The sequence below is a fragment of the Tympanuchus pallidicinctus genome, unplaced genomic scaffold (assembly GCF_026119805.1).
Source record: "Tympanuchus pallidicinctus isolate F22 unplaced genomic scaffold, pur_lepc_1.0 scaffold16, whole genome shotgun sequence".
NCBI classification, from domain to species: domain Eukaryota; kingdom Metazoa; phylum Chordata; class Aves; order Galliformes; family Phasianidae; genus Tympanuchus; species Tympanuchus pallidicinctus.
The window spans coordinates 19,614,747-19,637,543 of record NW_026294679.1 but is presented as its reverse complement, the minus strand read 5'-3'; the positions used below and the strand labels follow the sequence as shown (position 1 = coordinate 19,637,543).

The 22,797-nt window shown below is 44.1% G+C and overlaps 1 protein-coding gene across 3 annotated transcripts in view; it reads left to right on the top strand.

The window, feature by feature from the left end:
- NDST2 (N-deacetylase and N-sulfotransferase 2) overlaps positions 1–22,797 on the top strand; it is a 127,637-nt gene that overhangs the window by 98,901 nt on the left and 5,939 nt on the right. For all 3 annotated transcript variants that reach the window (XM_052678225.1, XM_052678227.1, XM_052678226.1), the window contains 8 exons: positions 4,662–6,057; positions 11,842–11,929; positions 12,238–12,392; positions 13,863–14,048; positions 14,481–14,609; positions 19,859–20,041; positions 20,787–20,883; positions 22,205–22,328. In XM_052678225.1, coding sequence (XP_052534185.1) covers positions 5,065–6,057; positions 11,842–11,929; positions 12,238–12,392; positions 13,863–14,048; positions 14,481–14,609; positions 19,859–20,041; positions 20,787–20,883; positions 22,205–22,328 — 1,955 coding nt within the window. In that variant the 5' untranslated portion in view covers positions 4,662–5,064. The remainder of the gene's footprint in view (positions 1–4,661; positions 6,058–11,841; positions 11,930–12,237; positions 12,393–13,862; positions 14,049–14,480; positions 14,610–19,858; positions 20,042–20,786; positions 20,884–22,204; positions 22,329–22,797) is intronic.

Here is a 22,797-nt window from a genome sequence, read left to right as displayed (position 1 = left end):
GGTGCTAGCTGATACACATGTCCAGAGCCCAGACGTGAGCTTGATTGGCAATTACATTACAATGTGGCTGTAACTTCCAAAGTATTTTTTTAATCCAGTACGTGGAATACAGCCACCCCCATTTTTCTGAAGGCTCACCATTTTCTGCTGACATTACTGGATTCTTCATATTCACAAGAGAGCTGAGCAGTGCCTGCAGGCCTGACATATGGGTAATCACTACAGCCAAGGGAGAGGTTGCGGTGTCCCAGGAGGAGCCAGGCAAGGGAGGAATTCTGTGTCATGATGACAACATTAAAATGGAATGGGTTGGAAAATGGATCAAATTCTGTCTCTGATTCCTTTGTAACTCAGTTACTGCAATCCCTCTCGTGCCCAAAGCACCTTCCTGTCTCTCATCTTCCTTGTGCCTTGGCATGAGTGTGTTAGCAGCTCCTAGAAAATATATGGATATTCTTGTCTCTGGTTTTGGATGAGTACTGGGTTTTTGTACCGATCTCCACAATAATTCAGAGTGCTGGAAATATCTGGAGATCAGATATTGAAACCACACAATTCTGATTATTATCTTGCTTTCACATCACATCAGTTGCCATGTGGTTTAGCAGCTGATGATTCTTTAAATGGTTTGTGTTTCACATTAGCACTGTATATCAGTAGGAAACAGAGCTTCTAAGTTTTATAAAGGGTTTATCTTTATGCTGGTGATTTGCGAGGTAGCTGACGATGGACCTGGTACTCTCTGATATAGCGATGCTTTCCTGGTAGGACGGGAGCTCACTGAGCCTGTGTCAGTGCACCAGAAAGTAGTACATCCTTCCTGTGCTTTCAGACTGCCTCCTCCTGCAGTTTGCGCTCAGGCAGTGCTGGTAAGCTGGCAGTAAGAGAGTTTGGAGCAAACCTTAACTTACCTCTAAACTTGAAGTTTTTATGGTGATGAATTCCAAGGAGTTCGATCTCAAAAGAGGAGCCATGTATTTTCTTTTCTTTTGAGTGGGATTAATTTTCAGTGTGGTGAGTGGTGTTTTGTTTGTTTACTTTGGTGTAGATTTTTCAGAGCTTTGTATTTTGAGTTGTGAGTGGTTTCTGACATCTCTCTTACCTTTCAATATAAATTTTGCTGGGTATTTTTGTTGGTTTTTTTTTTTTTTTAACTTTTTTTTTTCTTTGAACCTCAACTAGCTAATGTGGTCCCCAAAGAGCTTAACGCATGCTGTGCCAGCTGGCATGCCCTCTGGCTGTGAAGCCTTGTTAAAGAGATCAGAGCTGACAGATTCTTGAGCAGCAATCTGATACAGGCCTTTTTTAAATTTTTTTTTTTATTTTTTTGATTTTTTGAGCTCACCCATGTAACAAATGGGGGCTTGTTTTGTAGCTTCGCTAGAGGCTTGAATGGAGTCATTGTTATCAAAACACTGCTGTGATTCACAAGTGCCCAGAAAGGGGCTTCCTCTCCCTCTTGCCCCTCAGTTGGGCACTGCAGGTGTGGTAGCCCAGCTTAAAACTCCAGTTTTGTCCTTATTCTACAGAATAATCCAGCTGCCTTGTGATTTTCATATTTAAACCGATACAGGAAATTTGAAGCTACAGCTCTTTGCAAAACACTAAAAACGAATTGGGAGAGGTGAGTGAGAGAACCAGAGAAGGTGCTCTTCACGTTGACACTCTGGGGCTAGAATCATAAAAGTAATGTATTACATTGCCAGGCTTTGGCACAGATCAGTACACTCTGTGTTCTTACTGTTACACTGGTGCTTAGATTATGAGTTCCACCAGAAGGCACTTGCTTGGAAGTTTCTGCAGGTGATATAGACTATTGAGTTTTTAACTCCCTCTTCAGATTATTTTTGCCTGTAAAAATGCCATTTTGTCTAACGCATGAAGATCGTGGACATATCAGGGAATCCCAAATAGTCTAATTATTCTATTTCATCTAAAGGGATCAAAAACTGAAAGGAATGTGAGCTGTTTGGGAAGACAGTGACTTGCAATTCTCAGTCTTCTCAGTCAAAATTGAGAATGTAGGACCCAGAGTGGAGTGTTTTGTACGGATTTATGGTACAGGATTGGAATGAAGGCTGCTTTACTTCACAACTGATGTGCCTGGAGCTGTTTATTTGGCGTGTCTTGTATGGAATTCACCTCATAAAAAGATGCGGTATTTATTATGTGGTTCTCTCTAACCTGTGTCTGCTTTGCTGAATTCTGCCTCTCTCTGCCACTGCCTCTGCAGTGAAAACATGTCCCAGGAGCTCTAGTGCCAGGTAAGGATAGTAACATCAGTGCCTTGTATGCAGAGGCAGTGGGGTGGGCAGGGCTTGATGTGGTGGTCCAAAGGCTGTTCCCCCATTTGCTTCTGACAGGTGGCATGTGTTTTTGATACTGAGTTGCCACACTGGCACTCCTTATTGACTCAAACTGGAATTACGAGCTATATTTATATTCTGCAATTCTATGCAGAGGATCAAGTGTTTTCATTTCAGTAACATACACCAAAAAAAAAAGAAAAAAGAAAAAAAAGAAAAAAAAATCCATTTGAATTCCCTTTGTGTATTTTTTGTTATTCCTTCCCTGGTAATTTCTCCTCCTCTTGTCCTTTTTCCAGTAAGACCAGTATATAGAGGCAGAACAGAAAGATGATCAATTGTCTGCCTTGAAGCAAGCGCAGCTTATTGTCAGTAGCTGAGCTGGGCTCCCAAAGCCCGCTCTGTCATGAGAGAGGGCCATTTGGGCATGCAGGCTCCATCCAGTTGGAGTCTGGAAAAAAAAGAGTGTGTTGGTTTTTTTTTAATCTTGATTCATCTTCTGCCTTGCAGTGTGACCTTCAACAAGATTTGCTGTATCAGGTTCTCCAACAGAATGTGGAGTGCAATATACTTTATATTTACAGACTGGTTCACAAGGGCTGGGCTTTGTTGTGCACTGAACAAGCCAAACTACTCTCCTGAGCTTACAGCATAGAAGTTGTTTTGGATGATAGTTAATGATCATTATAAGGCTTGTATGAAGAGCACTCTATTTTCCATTCACTGTTACAAAATTATCAACATTATATCTTTTTGTATAAAATCTGCTTTTTTTTTTTTTTTTAAATCTCTACTTCAAACAATACCAGCAGTGTGGAAAAGAAGCCTGGTGGGAATCTTTGGAGTGGACTTCTGGCCTCATCTATGTGCTGATCTTTTCCCTGACTCAGAAGGATTTTGTTTGTTCAGTAATACACATTACAAAATAAGCATCTGTCTCACAAGTGGTTTCTTTTCTGGTGGAGATGGTTGTTAAAACCCTCACTTATGATATAAAAACCCTTATGTCTGTCTTAAGCTCATGCAAAATCTTCTAATGTTATTTATCAGATGATAACAGGCTTAAGAATGGGAGGAATGTAGAGATGATGAACTGTTTTGTTAGTACTTTTGTTGTTGTTGCTCTTGTGCCTCCTGGTGTTAGAGCTGTGCCAGCCACGTAGGTGGTTAGAAGGGCTGAATGTGGTGGAGCATGCCTGCAGGAGTGTGGGTGCACAAGTAAGAAAGATTTTGAGAGAAGTTTTTAACTGCTGTGGAAGCTCATTGCGAGCACGACTGGGTGAGCAGCATGTGGTTTTCAGGGTGTTCCTGCTGTGCTCAGATGGGCAGCAGATGCTCCCCAAAAATATGCCTGTATCCACACTCGTGTTGTTGCTGTAGGCGGTCCCATTTCTGGTAAGGGAGAGAAACCTACACAGTGGTTTAATGTAATTTTTAAACCAAGACACTGTGTAGTTACTTTCCCTGGTGTTTGTGTTTTAAATGGGTTGGTGTGGTTGGCTTTGCTGAGCATTTTATCCTGGAAAAATAACAACATACGGTGAAATAGTCTGTTGTCATAAACAGAACGCGGGAGGTGAGGGAGCTTCACAACATGAAGCCTTCACATGAGTGGCATGTGAGAGAAGGTGTGGAAGGTTTCAAGAGGTGTTTCTTCTCCAACTGTGTATGAACCAGTTGGCAGCGATGAGCCACACAGTGCAGGGGTAGCTCTTGCCCCCTGGCACCAGTGATACTCAAGGCATGCTGCCGTCACAGAGCAGTGTTTCAGGAACCTTGGAAGAACATGAGTTCCCAGAAGTGAGACTGCCTTGTAGACAGGGCTGAGAACCAAGGAAAGCTGCAGAACAGGAGAGGTGGCAGGAATTTGAAACAGCGTGCTGAGTTCTGGACTTCCATATCCCAAGGTCCCAGGAAGTCACTGGCAAGGAGTCAACATATTGTTGGTAGTATAGTACAGGACAGGAAAGGCACTGTGAGGCTCTGTCCTTCTCCTGTCTATATAGAAACCAACACTAGAATAAAAGCATTTTTATATCGTGTTCAGTGGCATAAAGAGGAGTGAGGGAAGGCTGGATTCCCCAGCTCTGTTTGCTGTGAGGTGTGAGAACCTCCCCCAGGGTGTTGCATCCTTGCATACTGCCAGGATCTCTTTTCCAAAGGATGCGATGGTGGTTCTGCAGCTCTGCCAAGCTGCTGTACAAAGCATGTATGTCATTTCACAGAGAGCAGGTCTGCCTGGTAACAGGCTAGCGATATTGCCCACCTAGCACCTGCTGGTCCTGCCATTTCATTTCAAAGCCATTAAATGCCATGAATTCATACTAAGAATTGACTTTTTCTTTTAAATTGCAGGATGCAAAGAGACGGTGCCATCATGTGAATGCAAAATTGCTAAATGAGAAACAGGACACCTGGGAAGGCTGAGCTGAAAGTGCTTGTGCACAGGATGACAGACTGATTTGCTGTTGAAGACAACACTCAGGAAACCCCCCTCCTCCAAAAGACTTTCTGAGTGAGAGAAGAGGAACAGGAGGAAGCACACAAAAGAGCAATGGGAATTGAGGGCCATGGTTACTTGAGATAAATGGCACATCCCTGGGAGTCTAGCCTGGTAGCTGTTTGCTTTTGCTTTGTCTCTCTCTGCAGCTGCTGTTACTTTTTTGAAAGCTGCTGCTGGGTACTGCCGTGGTGGCACTGGAGATTTGAGGAGCGACGTGGCTGCAGGGTGTGAGGAGGGTGGGCAGCCCGCCTCACCATGATTCAATTGTGGAAAGTAGTGCGGCATGTGCGACAGCTGGAGCTCCACAGGTTGATCCTGCTGCTCATTGCCTTCAGCCTGATCTCCATGTGCATCCTGGCTTACTACGTCACGAACAGTCCCAAAATCAAGGAGCCACCACCCCTGCCCTTCAGTGACTGCAGCAACCAGCACCGCATCTCAATCCCACCGCAAGCCAGCTGGAGGCTTACAAAATCTGTGGACACCTCACGCACGGATCCTGTGGTGCTGGTCTTTGTAGAAAGCATCTACTCCCAGCTGGGGCAGGAAATAGTGGCTATCCTGGAATCTAGCCGGTTTAAATACAGGACAGAGATCGCCCCTGGTAAAGGGGATATGCCAACATTGACAGACAAAGATAGGGGACGCTATGCTCTTATTATCTATGAGAATATCCTCAAATATGTGAATCTAGACGCTTGGAACCGAGAGCTGCTGGACAAATACTGTGTAGAGTACGGAGTGGGGATTATAGGCTTTTTCAAAGCCAACGAGAACAGCCTACTCAGTGCACAGCTCAAGGGTTTCCCCCTGTTCCTACATTCCAACTTGGGGCTGCGGGACTATCACATCAATCCCAGTGCTCCTCTGCTCTATGTTACACGGGCTAATGAGGTGGAGCAGGGTCCCCTGCCTGGTGATGACTGGACTGTATTCCAGTCAAACCACAGCACCTATGAACCTGTGCTGTTGGCCAGCACGAAGTCCTCAGAGTCCATTCCTCACCTGGCCACCCACAAAGCATTGCATGCCACAGTGGTGCAGGATCTGGGTCTGCATGACGGGATCCAGCGGGTTCTCTTTGGCAATAACCTCAACTTCTGGCTGCACAAACTGATTTTCGTGGATGCCATTGCCTACCTGACTGGCAAGCGCCTGTGTCTCACGCTTGATCGCTATATCCTGGTGGACATAGATGATATATTTGTGGGAAAAGAGGGCACTCGCATGAAAGTGTCTGACGTAGAGGTAAAATCCCCAGAAAATCATAGGCCCCAGATGAAATTCCTTTGTGCGCGGTAGGCCAGGAATGTCAAGATTGCATTTAATTTGAGTGAAGGAGTTGATTGCTACAATTTTTCTCATCTTAAACACAGAGAAATAACCTGCAGAGATGCTGAGGCACAGTATGCAGTACTCACAACAAGTTTTCTTCAGGTTTAAATTGAGCATGTGCTTTGTAGGATCTGGCATCTCTGAATCTAAAAGGAGGATGTCTGTGATGGTCTGTCTTATCTCCTTTCTTACAAGGGAATAAGCCTATGTTGAAACCTCTAAAAAAGCTGTAAGGGAAAGGCTGAATACCAGCTATGATGGCAGTAAGCCTATGACAGCAGCTGCCTCAAAGTTGTTTTGGAAACATGCTGAGAAGAAGGGCAATATGTTCTTTCAACCAAAGTTAGAGAATATCTGGGGCATAGATATAAAACAAAGTAATTTTCCGCGTGTGCATCCCCTCACGTGAACTAAACCTAATTCTTAACACGTTTCCAGGAACATTCTCCCTCCTCACTGGGAGTCTTAGCACTTCTTAGGTTTTGTATGCATCCATGCAGAGTGCATCATTCATCTCGTCTCAGTTTTTTCAGGTGTGAGATTTTAAATCATGGTTCTGATGCCAAGTTTAGGTTGGGATCTGTTTAGATCTTGCTGTTTTTAGAGCTCGTTTTATCTTTTTAATTCATTCAAAGCTGGATACTTGAAGCAGCTCTAATTGCAAACCGTTGTTTATTTTACTTGCTCAATTCCTTAATAATCCTTTACAGCCACCCTTGATCATGACTAACTGGGACTTATAAAAAAAAAAAAAATGGAACAATTGTATGTAACTTTACTTGAAAGAAAATGCTAACATTTTCTTCATTTCACTGCAGTATCCCTTTGTTCTGAGATACTGAAATGCTCTGAAAGTGTATTTTCTGAGTGATCATAGTCTTCTCTTGCACCTTCTAGTTCAAACACATGGAGATTCCCAGTTCTGTGTTGTCTGAGCAGGTTACAGACCAGTGTGAGAAAACAGAGGATAGTTGACCAAAGCTTCTGGAGGCAAAGGCTGTTCCAGTGATGATAAAAACAAACCCAGACAAGATAATTCCAAAAGATGCTTTGTTTGGGTTTTAACGGTGAAATGGAGGAATAATCTGCGATCAGTAAGCAGAGAATCTCAGGCAAAGCAGATAAAGCCCAGATTTATCTATTTAAAAGAAGTTCTCTGATTGCAGAGCCATGAGAGGTTAATGAATTTTTATTTTTTAAAAGCAAGAAATAACAACATGGATTTGTTGATAGCCTCTAGCTGTGGGGAGAGGGGAATATAATAGTGATGGAACAGCTGGCATTTTCTTTGGCCTTTTATATAAAAGCTGTGTTTCAAGGCTGCTATCTCAACACACAGTTCCTTATCTTGAAGCTTAGATTACAGTGGTCGGGGGAGTGGTTTGAAGATTGGATGTTGTGTGAAGGTACAAAATTGACTCTGCTATCCCAGTGTGCTTGTTTGCCATATACAGATCCATGTTCAAACAGCTTCCCAGACAAAATGACTATTGAAAGGAAATGCTGGCCAGAATTTGATTGAATGCATGGGTGTCTATGTTAGATGTCTATGAGAGATGTTTTTATTTGTGATGTTTAGAGGAGGACTGATTAGCTTTTTATCTTTAAAAAGAAAAAGAAAAAAAAAAGCAATCTTGTTTGTTTTTACTTTAAAGATGCTCACCCCTTGAGTTCCTGTTTCTGCTGAAGGGCTGGAGCAAGAACTTGCAGTCCTCTACTGAAGTGAACCACTTGGGAGCTGCTCAAGGAAAATGTTTTTCCCTTGTAAAGTTCACCAGGGATTGAACTGCACATAATTAACAAAACAAAATCTCAGAGAATCCTTTCTCTTATCAACAAGTCCACATTCAGTCTGTTGTAAAATCATAATCCTCTGAATTTACCAAACCTCCATGGAACTGGCCAACAAAGACTAATGCAGGAAGGATCTGGCTTTTGTGATCCTTCCTGGTCTGCTTTAGGTATGAGGAAAGAAGATTAAGCAGATGAATTTTTGCCTGTCTGGTGGTAATCTCTACAAGGGCATAAATAGCAAGCAATCATTGCTCCTGATTCTGAGAGCAAGTTAAGTGAAAACTGAGGACTTTGGGTTATTGAATGGTGAGGGTGGAAGAGAGTCTAGTAAGGACAGCTATCAATCAGCTCTCACCTTTCTAAATTGCACATGATAATCTTAGCTGAAATCAAAATACCCAGCAATTCTAACTGCCTGATTCTGGCATTGCTGGGAGCTGGGAACACAAGCACTGAGGGCTTTCTCTTCTGACTGCACTTTTCTGAGCTATGCCAGTGCTACCACCAGGCAATGAGGAAACTGCAGAAGACCTTTTGAGAATGTGCTGCTCTGTGATGGGCAGTCCCACTGAAGGAGGTGTTTCTGCAGCAGTGCTTTGGATGCCTTGGATGCTCCCACTATATTTTGCAAAAGTATTTATTATGTTCTTTATCATTTGTCCAAGGTTTTCCAAACTTTATGGTATCCTCTCATCCTAGCATCCACCTTTCAACCTTGTTTCCCACACTTCTTTTGTTGCTTTTTTAGAGATACCTCAGATAGAGGAGATAATATTCAGGGTTTGTGTGAAGCACTGCAAAAGCTTTTAGAAGATTAAAAAATATGTATATTCATAGGTAAAAAAGCAGAGTGATGTGAAAGTTGAATTCTGTATTAATGTGATGCCTAGATGATAGACTCTTGATGGATTGTGACAAGCATGAAGTCATTCTGAGCTCTCATGGGGTTCTGTTGGACACACCATCTTTTCCTTCTGGGATGAGCCTTGCTGAGTTTCTAGTAGAAAGCAGAGATAGGGAAGGGGCCTTTTGGGCTGGCTCGTATACAGGTATACATCTTGGAAGGATTTTTGGAAAGGAAGACAAAATAGAAATTTGTGAAGAGTGATTTTCGAAGGTAAGAAACTTTTCTTTATAGAGATGGGGAACAGCTGAAATACAAGCTCTGCATCTAGTGCAATTCCTTAAATATGGACTTGAGGATCTGCTTGTATCTGGCTTGTTAAGTAAAAGAGAAACAGAGTGCAGGGGTATCAAGTGAGAAACGCCATCTTCCCAGCCCATTCCCACAGCTGTATTGTTTTGCCTTGGATTGGAACCCATATGCTAGGGAACAGTGGATGGTAGGTGGTTTGGTTTTGGTGGGTTTTTTTTTTTTTTTTTTTTTTTTTTTTTAATGAATTTCCAAATATTTTGCTTGGCACCTTACTCTCTTTGATCCTGTGCAATGAAAGGCATTTATTCAGACGTACTCTGTGCCATGCAGCTGTGAGAGAGACCGAGCATCAGTGCAGGGATGGCACGTGATGAGCAATAAACCCTTCAGGAAGGCAGGGCTCTGCTAGGCTCCACGGGGCTCCACAGTCTCAGAATTGCTAGGGTCCCCATGGACTCTCCCTGGGTCCCTCCCCAGCCACAAAGGATTGCTGCCTGCCAGAGCACAGCTTTTGGGGATTTATCATCAGACAGATGTGTCGTCATGGTAACCCCAGCCAGGCTTTAAATCTCCCTCAGCGCAGAGAAATGCTAAGCCTCTTAGCTGCTGTCTTTCCTCCCTCTACCTTCCCACTCAATCTTGAGGAAGTGGATGTGCCTTTCAGGGCACCAGAGAGAAGTGGAAAGGCGTGGGACAGCTCCAGGGGCAATATGAGGAAGTGGTACTTTCCTGCCTAAGTGTTCCAAGTGCTGATTCTGTGCTGGGAGTAGTGGTGTCACTATTAAGCAGCTGGGCAAACAGGCTCTTCTCTGAAGAGAGAAGCACAGCTCTTAGTCAGCGCTCCCTGTGCCTTGTGTGAAAGGAACTTGATTTCCCACTGCCTATTCAGGAACTTGAGCAGCAAAAAAGATTTCAGCCGTCAGTGCTGCTGGCATGTCACCTTGTTAAGCCCTACTTGCATGTGTAGTGAGTTCTGGAGATGTCATATGCCATACATCTCTCAAAATACCACCCTTGAGTGGGAACTGGGATAAAGGTGTAGTAGTCATGTGGTCACGGAGGAGCTGGGATCTCTGTAGAAATTTCTTCTTGCTGTTGTATGTGTGTGTGGAGATGGGGAACGAGCAGTTAAGTGTTTCTCTAGGGAAAAGTCTGAAAGCTTTGTTATTTGGGGCCATTGGAAAGCATGGGGTGTGTATTCAGCACTGTAGAAATAAACTGTCTGGTCTTTCCACCTTGCCATGTGTGAGATGGATGGGTCGTGGGCTGCTTGTCTTGGGTAAAAAAGTCTCAGTTTAGTCCACTAATCACCTCTCTCCAAGATGCATATGAAAGAAATGGGTGGTTGTGTTACTTAAGTTGTGTTTAAGTTAATGTGATGGTCAGTGTTTGGGTCAACACTATTTTGAAATATTAGTAACAGCAGTGGCTCATTCAGGATACCTTCAGTGGTATATGACAAAAGTAGTTCCTCAGCAGAGTTGGCATTTGTCAAAGCACTTTCCAGTACCTGAGGGGCAGTGTGCCTAAACAGTGCCTATAGATCAGGAGGCACGTGAAGGCAACATTGTTGTGCTCATTTGTGCCCCTTGAAGCAAGAGAAAGACAGCTGATGAAGGAAGATCTGCCCATCTCCTCAGTTCCAAGAAGTCTGTGTGCTTTCTCCTGTGTTATGTGCATGTACATCTGCATTTATCCCAAGGCTGGTGTTAAAGGTCATCACCTTGGTGCATCCACTGCTGAACTGCTTTCTTAGAAAAGCTGTTAAAATATAAATAACTGTGGGAACAGGACCATCTCTGTAACCTGCCAACCACCCTCCTGCCAAGTCCCTCTTTGATCAGGAGCTGCTCCCACAGGGGGCTCCGTCAGTGACACTGTTCCCAACATACAGGTAATAGCAGAGGATGCATTTCAGGGCTTTGATTTTCACTGTTTTCTACCAGAAGAAATCTGACTAGAATTAGTATACATCTTGCTCATGGCATACTGAGCAGCTTTCTTTTCTGTCAAGTCTGTCTGCTGTCTGTTGCTGGACCTTGGGGTTGTGGCACAAGGCTCCTTCCCTTTGGCTATAGCAATTATTTTGGACATTCAAAGCTGAAGGCAAGGAAGAGAGAACCTGTAGGAGAAATCATGACTGTGAATGTCAGCTCACCCAGGATTTTTTTTCCAGAATCCAGGAAAATTTCAAGCCAGAGGTTCCTCCCTGTCATTGCAGGACTCCTTATGTGGGTATTCACATGTGAATCCACCTTTCATCTTCGAATCTTTGCCTTGGAACGCTTAGTTACTCTTTGTGATAGTTATTTTCCTCAGTGCCCCAGGTCCAGTTCTATCTTGCTTTTCTTTAATCCACAGACTTGGAGAAAGGTAAAAGGTCCCCAACTGACAGGGAGGGGAAGGGAGTGTTGAGGTTGATCCTGGGAAGACTGAGGGAGCTGTTGCTCAGAGGTGAGATTTGTTCCTTTGCCTCAGCACAGGTGCTTTGGGTACTTTACAGTGAGGTGAAGAGAATGTATGAGAGATGGATATGACTGTTTTTAAAGCAACATCGTTCAGTAAGGCAAGATGGTACTTCACATAAAGGCTCTATTGGGAACCCTTGGCTTTGTCACTCCACAGGTAACAGTGCCTTAGCTCCATCTCCTGTGACACCTCTTCAGACTGAGCTGGCACCAGTAGAGCGGAGGAATCTTACAGAACAGATTGAGTGTGAACATTTCTTTTTCCTTTCATTCAAACAGGCTTTACTGAGCACCCAGAATAAGCTGAGAACTTTAGTCCCAAATTTCACCTTCAACCTGGGCTTCTCAGGGAAATTCTACCATACAGGTAAGCCTCCGGCACCCCTTTGTCCCAGCACCTGCATATGGCCCACGTGTTTGCGGGAGCTTCATGGTACAGGGCACATTATCATGTAGCTCTGTTGTGGTTCTTGGCAGAAGTGATGCATCTCTTTTACTACTTGCAACTTTTGTCAGCTCCCTACCTTACTCTTTGTGCATGTGCATATGCAATGTGCATGTGCAATGTGTGTAACACATTACTCAGAGCTTGATCCTCTGTTGGAACAACTGCTTAGAAACATTGAGCCCTTCTTCTGCTTTGTCTTTTTGCATCTCCTTGTCTGCTCTCTGTAGGTACAGATGAGGAAGATGAAGGTGACGACATGCTACTCAAGCATAGGAAGGAGTTCTGGTGGTTCCCTCATATGTGGAGTCACATGCAGCCTCATCTTTTCCACAATGTCACTGTGCTGGCTGAGCAGATGAAGCTCAACAAACAGTTTGCTGTGGTAAGGGCCATCACATTCCGTTACAGTACTAATCCTAAAGCATTCTTCCCCTGGAATAGCTGTTCAGACCCTGCTGAAGACAAATGTTAGCCAAGTAACACAGTGGCATTTAAAAAAGCCAGCCCTAAAAGTTTAAATTGGTGCGTGCCTCCTGCTGTCTTCAGGCAAGAAACAGAATTCTCATGCCTGTCTGTGCAGTGTTTCCTGGCACCTGCATGGCCCCAGGCAGCTCCGCCACATTCCAGGGTGCAAATCCCAGGGCTGTAGTTTGCTGAGGTGTGAACTAGTTGTAGCATTACCTTCCAAATCCAATTATTGTATAAACTGGCAGTGAGAAGGCATTTCCTTTCAATCCTTATTCAGACTGGTTTTGTAGGAAGTTATCTACTCTGTCGTATAAAATGCTCTGTGTCCTGGCTCTGGCCTCCTCAGATAATGCTGGAGGGAGTCTTTTATCTAGGAAGTCCAGGGGAAAATCCCTGGTTTTGGCAGAAGAGGAGGGAAACCTTGAACGTCTTGCATTATAGACAATGTCTGCTTCATGCTTACAGCAGAGTTGAATATAGCATGTGTTTGAAAAGATGTGTCCTTTTCAACCCCAGTTTGGTTCTGTTGATGGTAATCTCCTTGGGAATAGCAAGCTGCTGTCTCATGTTTCCATGACACATGCAGAGTTGGAATGATCCCAAATTCAGAGTACAGTTGCAGCATTATAGAAACAATTTCATTTCCTTCTTTTCATGCTTAAGTAACATTGAGGTCTCTTGCTAAGAGAGAAAAGGCACAGAACACAGTTATACATATTTAACATAAGACAAGCTAGCAGTGGGAAGGGAAGGCTGTTGCTTCATTTAGGGACTCTGGTTTTATTGTGTACCACCAGGGCAGAACTGTCATCATTCATATTATTACCAGAACCACATAGTGAAATTAAGAACCATGAAATTCAGTTATCTCTTGTAATTTTAGTATAGCTCTGGGCTCCATATCTTCAGCCTCAACAGCCACTAGTTTCATGCCTGCTTTTCTTTGAATTGCCATCTTCAAGGCAGGCCCCAGCTGTTGTCTTCTTGCCTTCTATGTCAGTTAAAGATATTTTGTTTTCCTGCTCCAGTGGCTCAGACCTAGGCATAGTGTGTGTGAGATGCGTGACTTAACAGCACTGATTAGTTCATTTGTAGTAACCAAGGAGCCTGACCTGAGGCTTTGAATTAATCTGAAGTGTTACACCTGCAAGCTACAAGACTGTTCTTGCAGCAGCTGTTCCAAGTGCTGAACATTCTTGTTGGTCCAGAATCGCCCTTCCTATTTCTACAGGTACATAATGCAAGAAGTATCTCAAGTTCCCAGTCAAGAGAGATGTCTTTTTACTCTGTCCTCTTGGCTCCAGCTTGGAAACTGTTGCTTAATGATCCTTAGTAAGAATAATAATTAAGTATTGGATGATCAGGATGTGTATTCTGCTTCCAGGAGCATGGGATCCCCACAGACTTAGGCTATGCTGTAGCCCCCCATCATTCTGGGGTTTATCCTGTCCACACACAACTCTATGAGGCATGGAAATCTGTTTGGAGCATCCAAGTAACAAGCACAGAGGAATACCCACATCTGCGACCTGCCCGGTACCGACATGGATTCATCCATAATGGAATCATGGTGAGCACAGCTGGGTGAGCAGAGCCCACAGGCTCCTGAGCAGTGCACATTTTCTTCCCAGGGGATGCTCTCCTAATGACCTGCAGCAAAAACATAAATCTCAGTATCATCCATATTTCCAAAATTATTAAGTGAAGTAAAGAAATGGAACTTGGCTACAGTTTTTTTTATTTCTTAGTAGAATTCAGAGGTCAGTTCTTAACAGAGAGCAAAATTAAGCATGACAAGATTAAATTTATGTCCCAGTCACTTACTTGTTTGCTAAGTGCTGTGCTAAGTAAATGTCTGGGAGGAATATCAAAGAGTCCTCTGAAACTATGTTGCTTATATCCCTTACTCTTCATATTGATCTGTATAGTACTGCTTAGACACATCCATGTATAGATTTCTGTTGCATCTGCCTCTTACCTAACTTTTCTTCTATATTGTCAGGTTCTGCCTCGACAGACCTGTGGCCTTTTTACTCACACTATCTTCTACAATGAATATCCTGGTGGCTCAAAGGAATTGGACAAGAGCATTCGTGGTGGTGAACTCTTCCTGACAGTGCTCCTGAACCCAGTAAGCTCATCTTCAAGGGGGATCAATGTCTGAGTGTCTCAGCTTATTCACATGATGTGGAAAAGGATTAGATCTTGAGGCTGATTCAGTGCAATAATAAAAATAATAATTGCAGTGTGGATATCTTCAGTGTGAGGCTAAAGAGATGTGAAAGAGAAGGCCAAGGAAGCTATAGCTATTTAAAGTTTCTTTGCCTTAATCACTGCTAAGGAAGAAGTATTGAGTGTTGGCAAGTGCAATAGTCCTCATCTAGAAATGAGCCAGGGTGATGTGCTGAGTGTGGCCCAGAATGCAGTGTGTTACCTACACTGCTGCACCTTCTTGAATTATTCGTGAGATGTGCCTTGGTACCTTCTGTCCCACACACATCTGAATCTTGTTGGCTCATCCTCAGGCTCACTGGTGAATTTTTATTGTAAGTGCTTTCTCTGGGCTTTTCTTAAGTAATGTACTTCCCATCCTTTCAGAATGCATATACTGAAAGTAATTACTATGTATGAGAGTGTATGCTGTTTTTTGTGATGTAGCTGTCACCCTAAGGCATTTTTGGGATATCTGTGTCTGACACAGCTGTTTCTCATTTAATGCTTATCAGTTCCATCAAGACACCAAGCTACTGTACTGTAGTACCTTGAACACTATGTAGCCCCTTCTCAATTTTTAGCAATGGAAGGCAAATGACATATTTCTCACTTCCCATTGAAGCTGGGACGATGTGCTAGGTGTCAAAAGACAAGAAAAAAAAAAAACAACAACCAAAAAAACCCCCCAAAAGCAGTCATTAAAAAAAAGTCCTAAATGGGTAGGAGATTAAGCTTTGTAGTCCTCTCCAAGTGTAGATCACACTCCTTCACTTTCATGCTCATTGGCTGCTGTCCTTTTTGTCTGATCCTATGTATGATAGCTTTCTCAATTCTGCTCCTGAATTTATTTCTTTCTACAGCTGATTTGGCTCCTATTGTCATCCATTTATCTGAATGAACATTTTCCTGCCATGTTTAGATAGTGATTTTTGAAAAATCTACTTCCATGGCCATTGCTTGATCTTGTCTTTTCTTAGAATTTCCAAGTTTCTGCCTTCTTACTTCTCCTATATATATCTTTTCCATCAGTGCCCAAGTTTGGTAAGAACATATGCAAGTCAGTCCAAGAGAGAGCAGCTTGTTTCTGACTAGGTGTGAGCCATGGAGTGGAGTGCTGGTCGCAGTCACTGAGTACTTGTTTTGTCAGATTTGTCATGCAACATCAGTGACTGTGCTCACCATGGTATTTTTTTTCATTCTCTGCTTCCTTTGGATATTGATTGTAGGGCTGAATACAGAGCTTTTAGCCACCTCTGGCTGGAGCTGCAGAGGCTCAGTGAATCAGAAAATCAAACTTCTTCTCTCAGTGAGTTTAATTTTTTTTTGTTTTCTCTTTTTTCCTAGAGCTTTGTGCTTCTCCAATCCTAGAACCATGGTACTGAAAAAAATCCTTGCAATGTATTTTGGGTGCATCACACACAGGTTGTAGTTTACAAACAAGTCCTGGATTTCTGAGCATTAGCCTGTGACCAATTCTGGCCTGGTGTATGATCTGTAGAAGTTAGGAGTCTACAGTAGCCCTAGCTAAAAAGCTGGTCCTCCCCACCACAAATAGAATTATTAACTTTACGCACAACCAGCAAATTCACCTTAATAAGAGTCTTTCATAAGGAGAAAGCTATTCTTGGCTTTAAATATGGAGTGATCTTTGCCATCGTTGGTCAGACTGAAAGTGAAGCTTTTCTGGATCTCTCTTCCCATATGTAGAGTTCATTTCACCTCGTCCTACTTTGTAATAGCTAGATTTTAAAGAAACAAATAATCACTGCGAAACTTACGAGCTCTAGATCTCTCTTGGAAAACCAGTTGCCAGACTAATTAAGAGGACATTGCTGGTCTAGAAGGCTGCGTCAAGAAATCTTTTAAAACTTAGTTTGTAGATCCACCCGTTAAAATTTACTGATAAGCATGTGAGTATTGAGGCAGCTGAGGGTGATTTATGATCCAAAAAAGCTTGGGAAGATTGTGCTGTGGTACAGGATTGCCTTACTTGCCAGTTACTCTGTTGGCTCTTTGACTTTCAAAACTTAGATGCCTTCAGACATTTTGTATGTTTACTTTCCCTTCCTTTTGGCAGTGCAGCATTCCTCTCTCTGTCAGCAGTGGAGGACCGTGCTTTAAGCTCCTTTTCATTCATTGCGCAGTGATTCAGACTCTTGCATTCCTCCCACTCTGATAGAGCCATCTCAGAGAGTTGATAGAATGCTGGCCAGCCCCGCAGTCCCAGCAGTGATCCGCAGCAGACTTGGACCAGTGTCTCTCAATCCTTTGTGGTGCTTCCAGCTCTCTTTGAGTGGGTATACATATGCAGGAGTCTCCAAGCCTGTGTGCATGCGATTAACTCCACAGTGCAAACAGATGATGTTTGATCTTCTGACTAGTGAACAAGGTCTGATGTCAGTGAAGAGAATAGTTGTTGATGTTTAATGGACAGGCTGCCTTGTGCCCAGTCTGTTTCCCAGAAGCAAAGGACATCTTTCTGATCGTTTCCATGCCGTTGTTGATTGTGGAAGAGAGTGAGAGAGGAGGGCTGTGTGACCATTGAACTAGTCCTGTGTGTTACCAATTGTGGATGGGAGAGAGAAAGAAACAGAAATTGAACGTAGGTTATGTCAGAAGTCGTACTTGGAGCTGTTTTGCTAACAGTAGCTGTGGCAATGCACTGCAAGCTTTCAAGCCTTGTTTACCAGTGCATATGTTACAGGGTATGACTGCACACTCAGAAACACGAGGAAATGGTTGGGCTTGTCTTACCTTCTTGTAAGCCATGTTGCTGGAGATTCTGCAAATGACAGCATTGCTTGTGTGAGCATGGCTGGCATAAATATTTTACTGAATACAGTTAGTCTTGAGACATGGTTGCTAGCCTTGGTCACATGCAAACCATTTTTTTATTCTGGAAACCCTGCAAGTGTCCTAGATAGCGACCTGCATCCTCCCTGCTTGGATTATGTCAGTGAGAAAGCCACTTTTTGCAGCAAAGTTTTTCTCTAAGTGTTCTACCAGGAAATCAAAGGGATGAGCCACCTTTGCTGTCACACCATCTTCCTGGTGTTTGTCAGAATTGGGCAAAAGACAACACGGCGTACATCCTTTTGCCTTCTGATTTTCTCCACGATGTGGCCCAGATCTTTCTGTGTTTTGCTGTGTTTGAAGAATAATAGAATCCTTAGAGTTGGAAGGGACCTTTAAAGGTCATCTAGTCCCAACTCCCCTGCAATGAACAGGGCGTGCACAGCTCGATCAGGTTGCCCAGGGCTTGATCCAGCCTCACTTTGACAGTCTACAGAGATGGGGCATCAACTGCACCTCTGGGCAACCTGTGTTCCAGTGCTTCACCACTCCCACAGTAAAAGATTTTTTCCTTATATCCAACCTAAATCTATCCTCTTTAAGCTTGAAGCCATTTCCCCTTGTTCTATCAGCACAGACCCTGCTGAAGAGCCTGTTCCTTTCTTTGCTGTAGCTTCCTTTTAGATACTAAAAGGTTGCTATCAGGTCACATGACAGCCTTCTCTTCTCCAGCTGAACAGTCCCAGCTCTCTCAGCCTGTCCTTAAAGGAGAGATGTTCCATCCCTTTGATCATTTTTGTGGCCCTCCTCTGGATGTGCTCCAACAGATCCATGTCTCTCCTGTGCTGAGGACTCCACATCTGGACACAGTACTCCAGGGGAGGCCTCACCAGTGCAGAGCAGAGGGGCAGGATCACTTCCCTCTCCCTGCTGGCCACACTTCTTTTGATGCAGCCCAGGATATGGTTGGCTTTCTGGGCTGTGAGGGGGCATTGCTGGCTCATGTCCAGTTTACTGTCTGCCAGTATTCCCAGGTCCTTTTCAGTAGGGCTGTGCTCCATCCCTTCGTCCCTCAGCTTGTATTGATAATGAAGGTTGCCTCGACCCAGGTGCAAGGTCTTGCACTTGGATTTGTTGAACCTCCTGAGGTTCTCCTGGGTCCACTCCTCAAGTCTGTCCAGTGACTTTTGATGGAATCCCATCCCTCTGCACCCCACAGCTTGGTCTCACCAACAAACTTGATGAGGGTGCACTTCACCCCACTGTCAATGTCGTTGATGATGATATTAAAGAGTATCGGTCCTAGCACTGACCTGTGAGGGACACCACTCATCACTGATCTCCATCCAGACATTGAGCCACTGACCACCACTCTCTGGACTCGATCCTGCAGCACATCGTTTTTACACAGCAGCACCAAGTGCAAACACTTGAAGTGTAGGTGCCAGAACCTGCCTGGCAGGGCTGCTCCATCAGTTCAGTGGGAAATAAGAAGTGAAAGATTCACAGGCAGGCAAATGTGATAAATCCTTAACTCTGCTCAGTTTCTTTGTGTGGTAATGCTACCACTGTTTGCTGCTGCCTATTCAAAGGTAGAGTAGGATTACATTAATTTTCAGTGCCTTGGGGAAGGTTTGGCACAAAGTACCAGAAGTACCTCTAGTTGCACTAAGACCATTCCATGGTGCCACTGTGCAGAGACTGAATTCAAGCATCTGTACTGCCGCAAGTGTATTCATCCAGTGCCATCCGTATCCTCCTTCCTTCTTTTCCCTGCTGTGAGAGGGAAGGCTACTCCTGCTCACTGCCAGAGCGGTGTTTGGTTGCCTGCTGACATCACCTGGCACCATCAGCAGGTTCAGCAGTGGGTGCTTGGAGAGAGGCAGGGAAACTCCCATTCTTCCAGGTGACCCTGCAAATAGCAGGAGGGTTGAAACTAGATGATCATTATGGTCCTTTTCAACCCAGGTCATTCTATGACAAGATTCTATGATAAAACAGGCTTTGGAAGTTTTAGACTAGGAGAGGGTGGCTGATTAACCTTTGTTTCCCCTCACTGTCCCAGAGCCACTAGAGTGGGATTTTGAGCTTATTCTGGACTCACAGGCAGTGCTTAGCCTCTACAACCATTTCCAGAGGTTGCTAAGAAATGCCTGTCCCTCCTCTTCTTAGTTTCTGCTACTCTGCAAGCACTAAATTTCTTTTGTTTTTCATCAGCACAGTGCTTGCTGTACACTGGCAGATGCATGTTTGTCAACCAAGACCGCCAGGGCAGTTTGAGGTGTGAACAGCCTCTTCCTTGACAGTACAGTCAAGTCAGGAGGAAACAATACTGTTATCTGATTCAGCAGTTTCCCATGTCCTTATTTTCAGATCAGCATCTTCATGACCCACCTGTCTAACTATGGGAATGACCGCCTGGGACTGTACACTTTTGAGAGCCTGGTCAAGTTTGTGCAGTGCTGGACCAACCTTCGCCTGCAGACACTGCCCCCAGTCCAGCTTGCAAAGAAGTACTTTGAAATCTTTCCTCAGGAGAAGAATCCCTTGTGGCAGGTGAGAAAACTGTTCTAATCACTCCTCCTGGATTTCCTAGATCTATGTTCCGTATTTAAAGCAGAGGAACTGGTGATCCAGAGCACAGAGTGGTAATGCATGAAGGTTTTAGGTTTAACCTTTGTGGCTTCAGGCTGGAAGTGGAAGGGAAGGGGGTAATGGTGTGAGCTTAGGAACAGGAAAGGCTGGTGAAAATGTTTGGAAGGAGGGCTGTAGACATTTGGGTCATTAAAAAGCTTCAATAGAGCAAAGTGCTGTGAAATGCTAAGTGTATGAGGAATAACCCTGTTTGTTGCTCAAAGAGCTTTGCAGGCATGTTAACATGATTAATCTTAAAGTAATTTCACACCACAGAATTCATGTTCATTAAATAAAAACATGTTTATTCCATTTTATCCCAGAGCAGCAGCTCTGCCTGATAATGAGCAGATGAAATTAACTGAAGGTGATAGAGTTGTCTGCCAGCCAGCAGTTCACAGATGCTTAGCTGTACTATCGTGGTGGCCCAGCCCAGTGTGGCTACACAGGGCAAGTCCTGTGGTTTACACTCTCGGAGGGACTTTGGCTTCTGGGTTGCATTGGGCTTTTGAAAAATGTTCCCTCCTGCTTTTATCTAACTCACAGCGTGGCTGTGAAGTGTTCCTCATATGCTAATAGCATCTTCCCTAGAGGACTGCCTTCCAGCTTCTCCTCCCCTTTTCATTAGCTCCTGTGCTAATGCTTAATCCCATCACTTACGCTGCAGAATCCCTGTGATGATAAGAGGCACAAGGATATCTGGTCCAAAGAGAAAACATGTGATCGACTCCCCAAGTTCCTCATTGTGGGACCTCAGAAAACTGGTAATGTGAAAACTTTATCTAAAAATAGATTGCATCTTTCATCTCATTCCTCCAGAGAGGAGAACTGGAAAGGTCTGTGTTGTAGATCTGTATTGCTGCTCTTCATACAGTCTGCCAAATGTCCACAGAGGACATTTCAGAGAATCTCAAATTTGTTCTTAACAAAATCTGGCAAGTCTGTTGCTTTGAGCCCTGACACTTTCTTAGCACCAGTCCTTGTTTGCAGGGAAAAAACCCAGAGTTGTGTTCTGGTTTTTCCACCCAAGCTCAGAGAAGCTGTGACCTTTCTTAGTTTGTCCCAAGACATAGGCTGTCAGCAGGACTAAACACACGCTCAGCGAAGGTTACAGTGAACGTCCCTTGGTGCCTTTATTGTGACAGATCTGTGTACCCGCTGCATACTCATGTCACTGTCAGTAGGAGGCTGAGATCCTCTTTTGTTTGACCTCTGTCACCACCTCTTAACTGCTGCAGCATTGTGGTTGGCAGTGACATGACTATGTGTGTGTACTGTCCTGAGAAGTCCCTTCTAGCCTGAAGAGAGCAAAATCTCTTCAGCCAAAGCCAGATCTTCGGACCTCGGCTTTCTCTGTAGTGCAGTGAAACAGCAGGCACCAGCCCAGCCCAGCAAATGGTGATCCTGGCCTAGAGCAAGAGGCTTGCCCAGGTAAACTTTTGTCTCTGGCTTGTGTAACTGTGAAGCTCTGTTGGCATGTGTGCAGCGTAGGTCCTCTGGATCATGGTCCAGGCTGCTTGCAACTGCACAGTAAGAAAACCTTGTCCTGGCATCTGATTTATTGACCCATGAAAGCCCTACAGCTGGGGGCAGAGTAGGATTATCAGGCTTGGCTGGGTAAGGGGAAAACATTCACAGCAGATTCAGGCCATGCTATCTCTAACTGAATTCCCATGTGAGGAAATTAATGTCCCCAGTGCATCTCCTCCCTGAATGTATGATATTGTCCTGCAGCGCCCGTGTCACCTTTTGGTTGACAGGTATGAGTTCTGCCACATAGGAGTGTGGCTGCACTGCTGAGACAGGTGGCAACAGCCCAACTGCCTCAGTGCAGCTGACATGGATGACAGTTGTGCTATCCGAAGTGTCTTAAATCAGCTGCATGAGTTGAAGTCTGGGACTGAACTATTGAGCCATGCTCAGTTTCAAAGTGTTTGGTGTCTCTGCTCTTGAAGCCTGCATGAGGAGTGGGTTAGCCATGTACGGCAGGAGTGTGTCCACTGGGTGCCTTGCAGCAAAGATAAAGCTTTTGATTCAGCCAAACATTATGTGCGAGTAGTTCCTGCTATCTTGTTCCTGTTGCAGGCACAACAGCTGTGCATTTCTTCTTGACCATGCATCCAGCTGTCACCAGTAACTTCCCAAGTCCATCCACTTTTGAGGAGATCCAGTTTTTTAATGGACCCAACTATCATAAAGGAATTGATTGGTAAGAATCCTGACGTGTGTTCTTCTGTCATAAGTTGCACCTGTATTGTCTTATCCTGAATGTTCTTGTATGTCCATCTCAGCCCTCTTAGTAGCTTCTCCATTTCTGTTTGTTTGTTTTCATTGCTACTGCTCAGCACATGTTTGCCTCCTAACCCAACTGCTTGCTTGCAGGAATAGGACACATAGTTTTGATCTTAATGTCTGCTCACCAGCAGATACCTAGGGGTGTTATGGAGCTTTACAAATTAGAGAATCTGTTGAATCCACTATTATCATGAGATTTCTTCTCCTTTGACAAGCAAAACAGGCAACAATGTGCTTGTTTAAAAGTTCTTTGTGGTTTCTGAGTTGAGACATACAGGACAGAAGGGAGGACCTCTATACTGTTGTTCTGAGCCCATTAGATTTACAAAAATATCACTACATGCTGCACATTGTCTACAGTTTCTCTTTGGCCACATGCACAC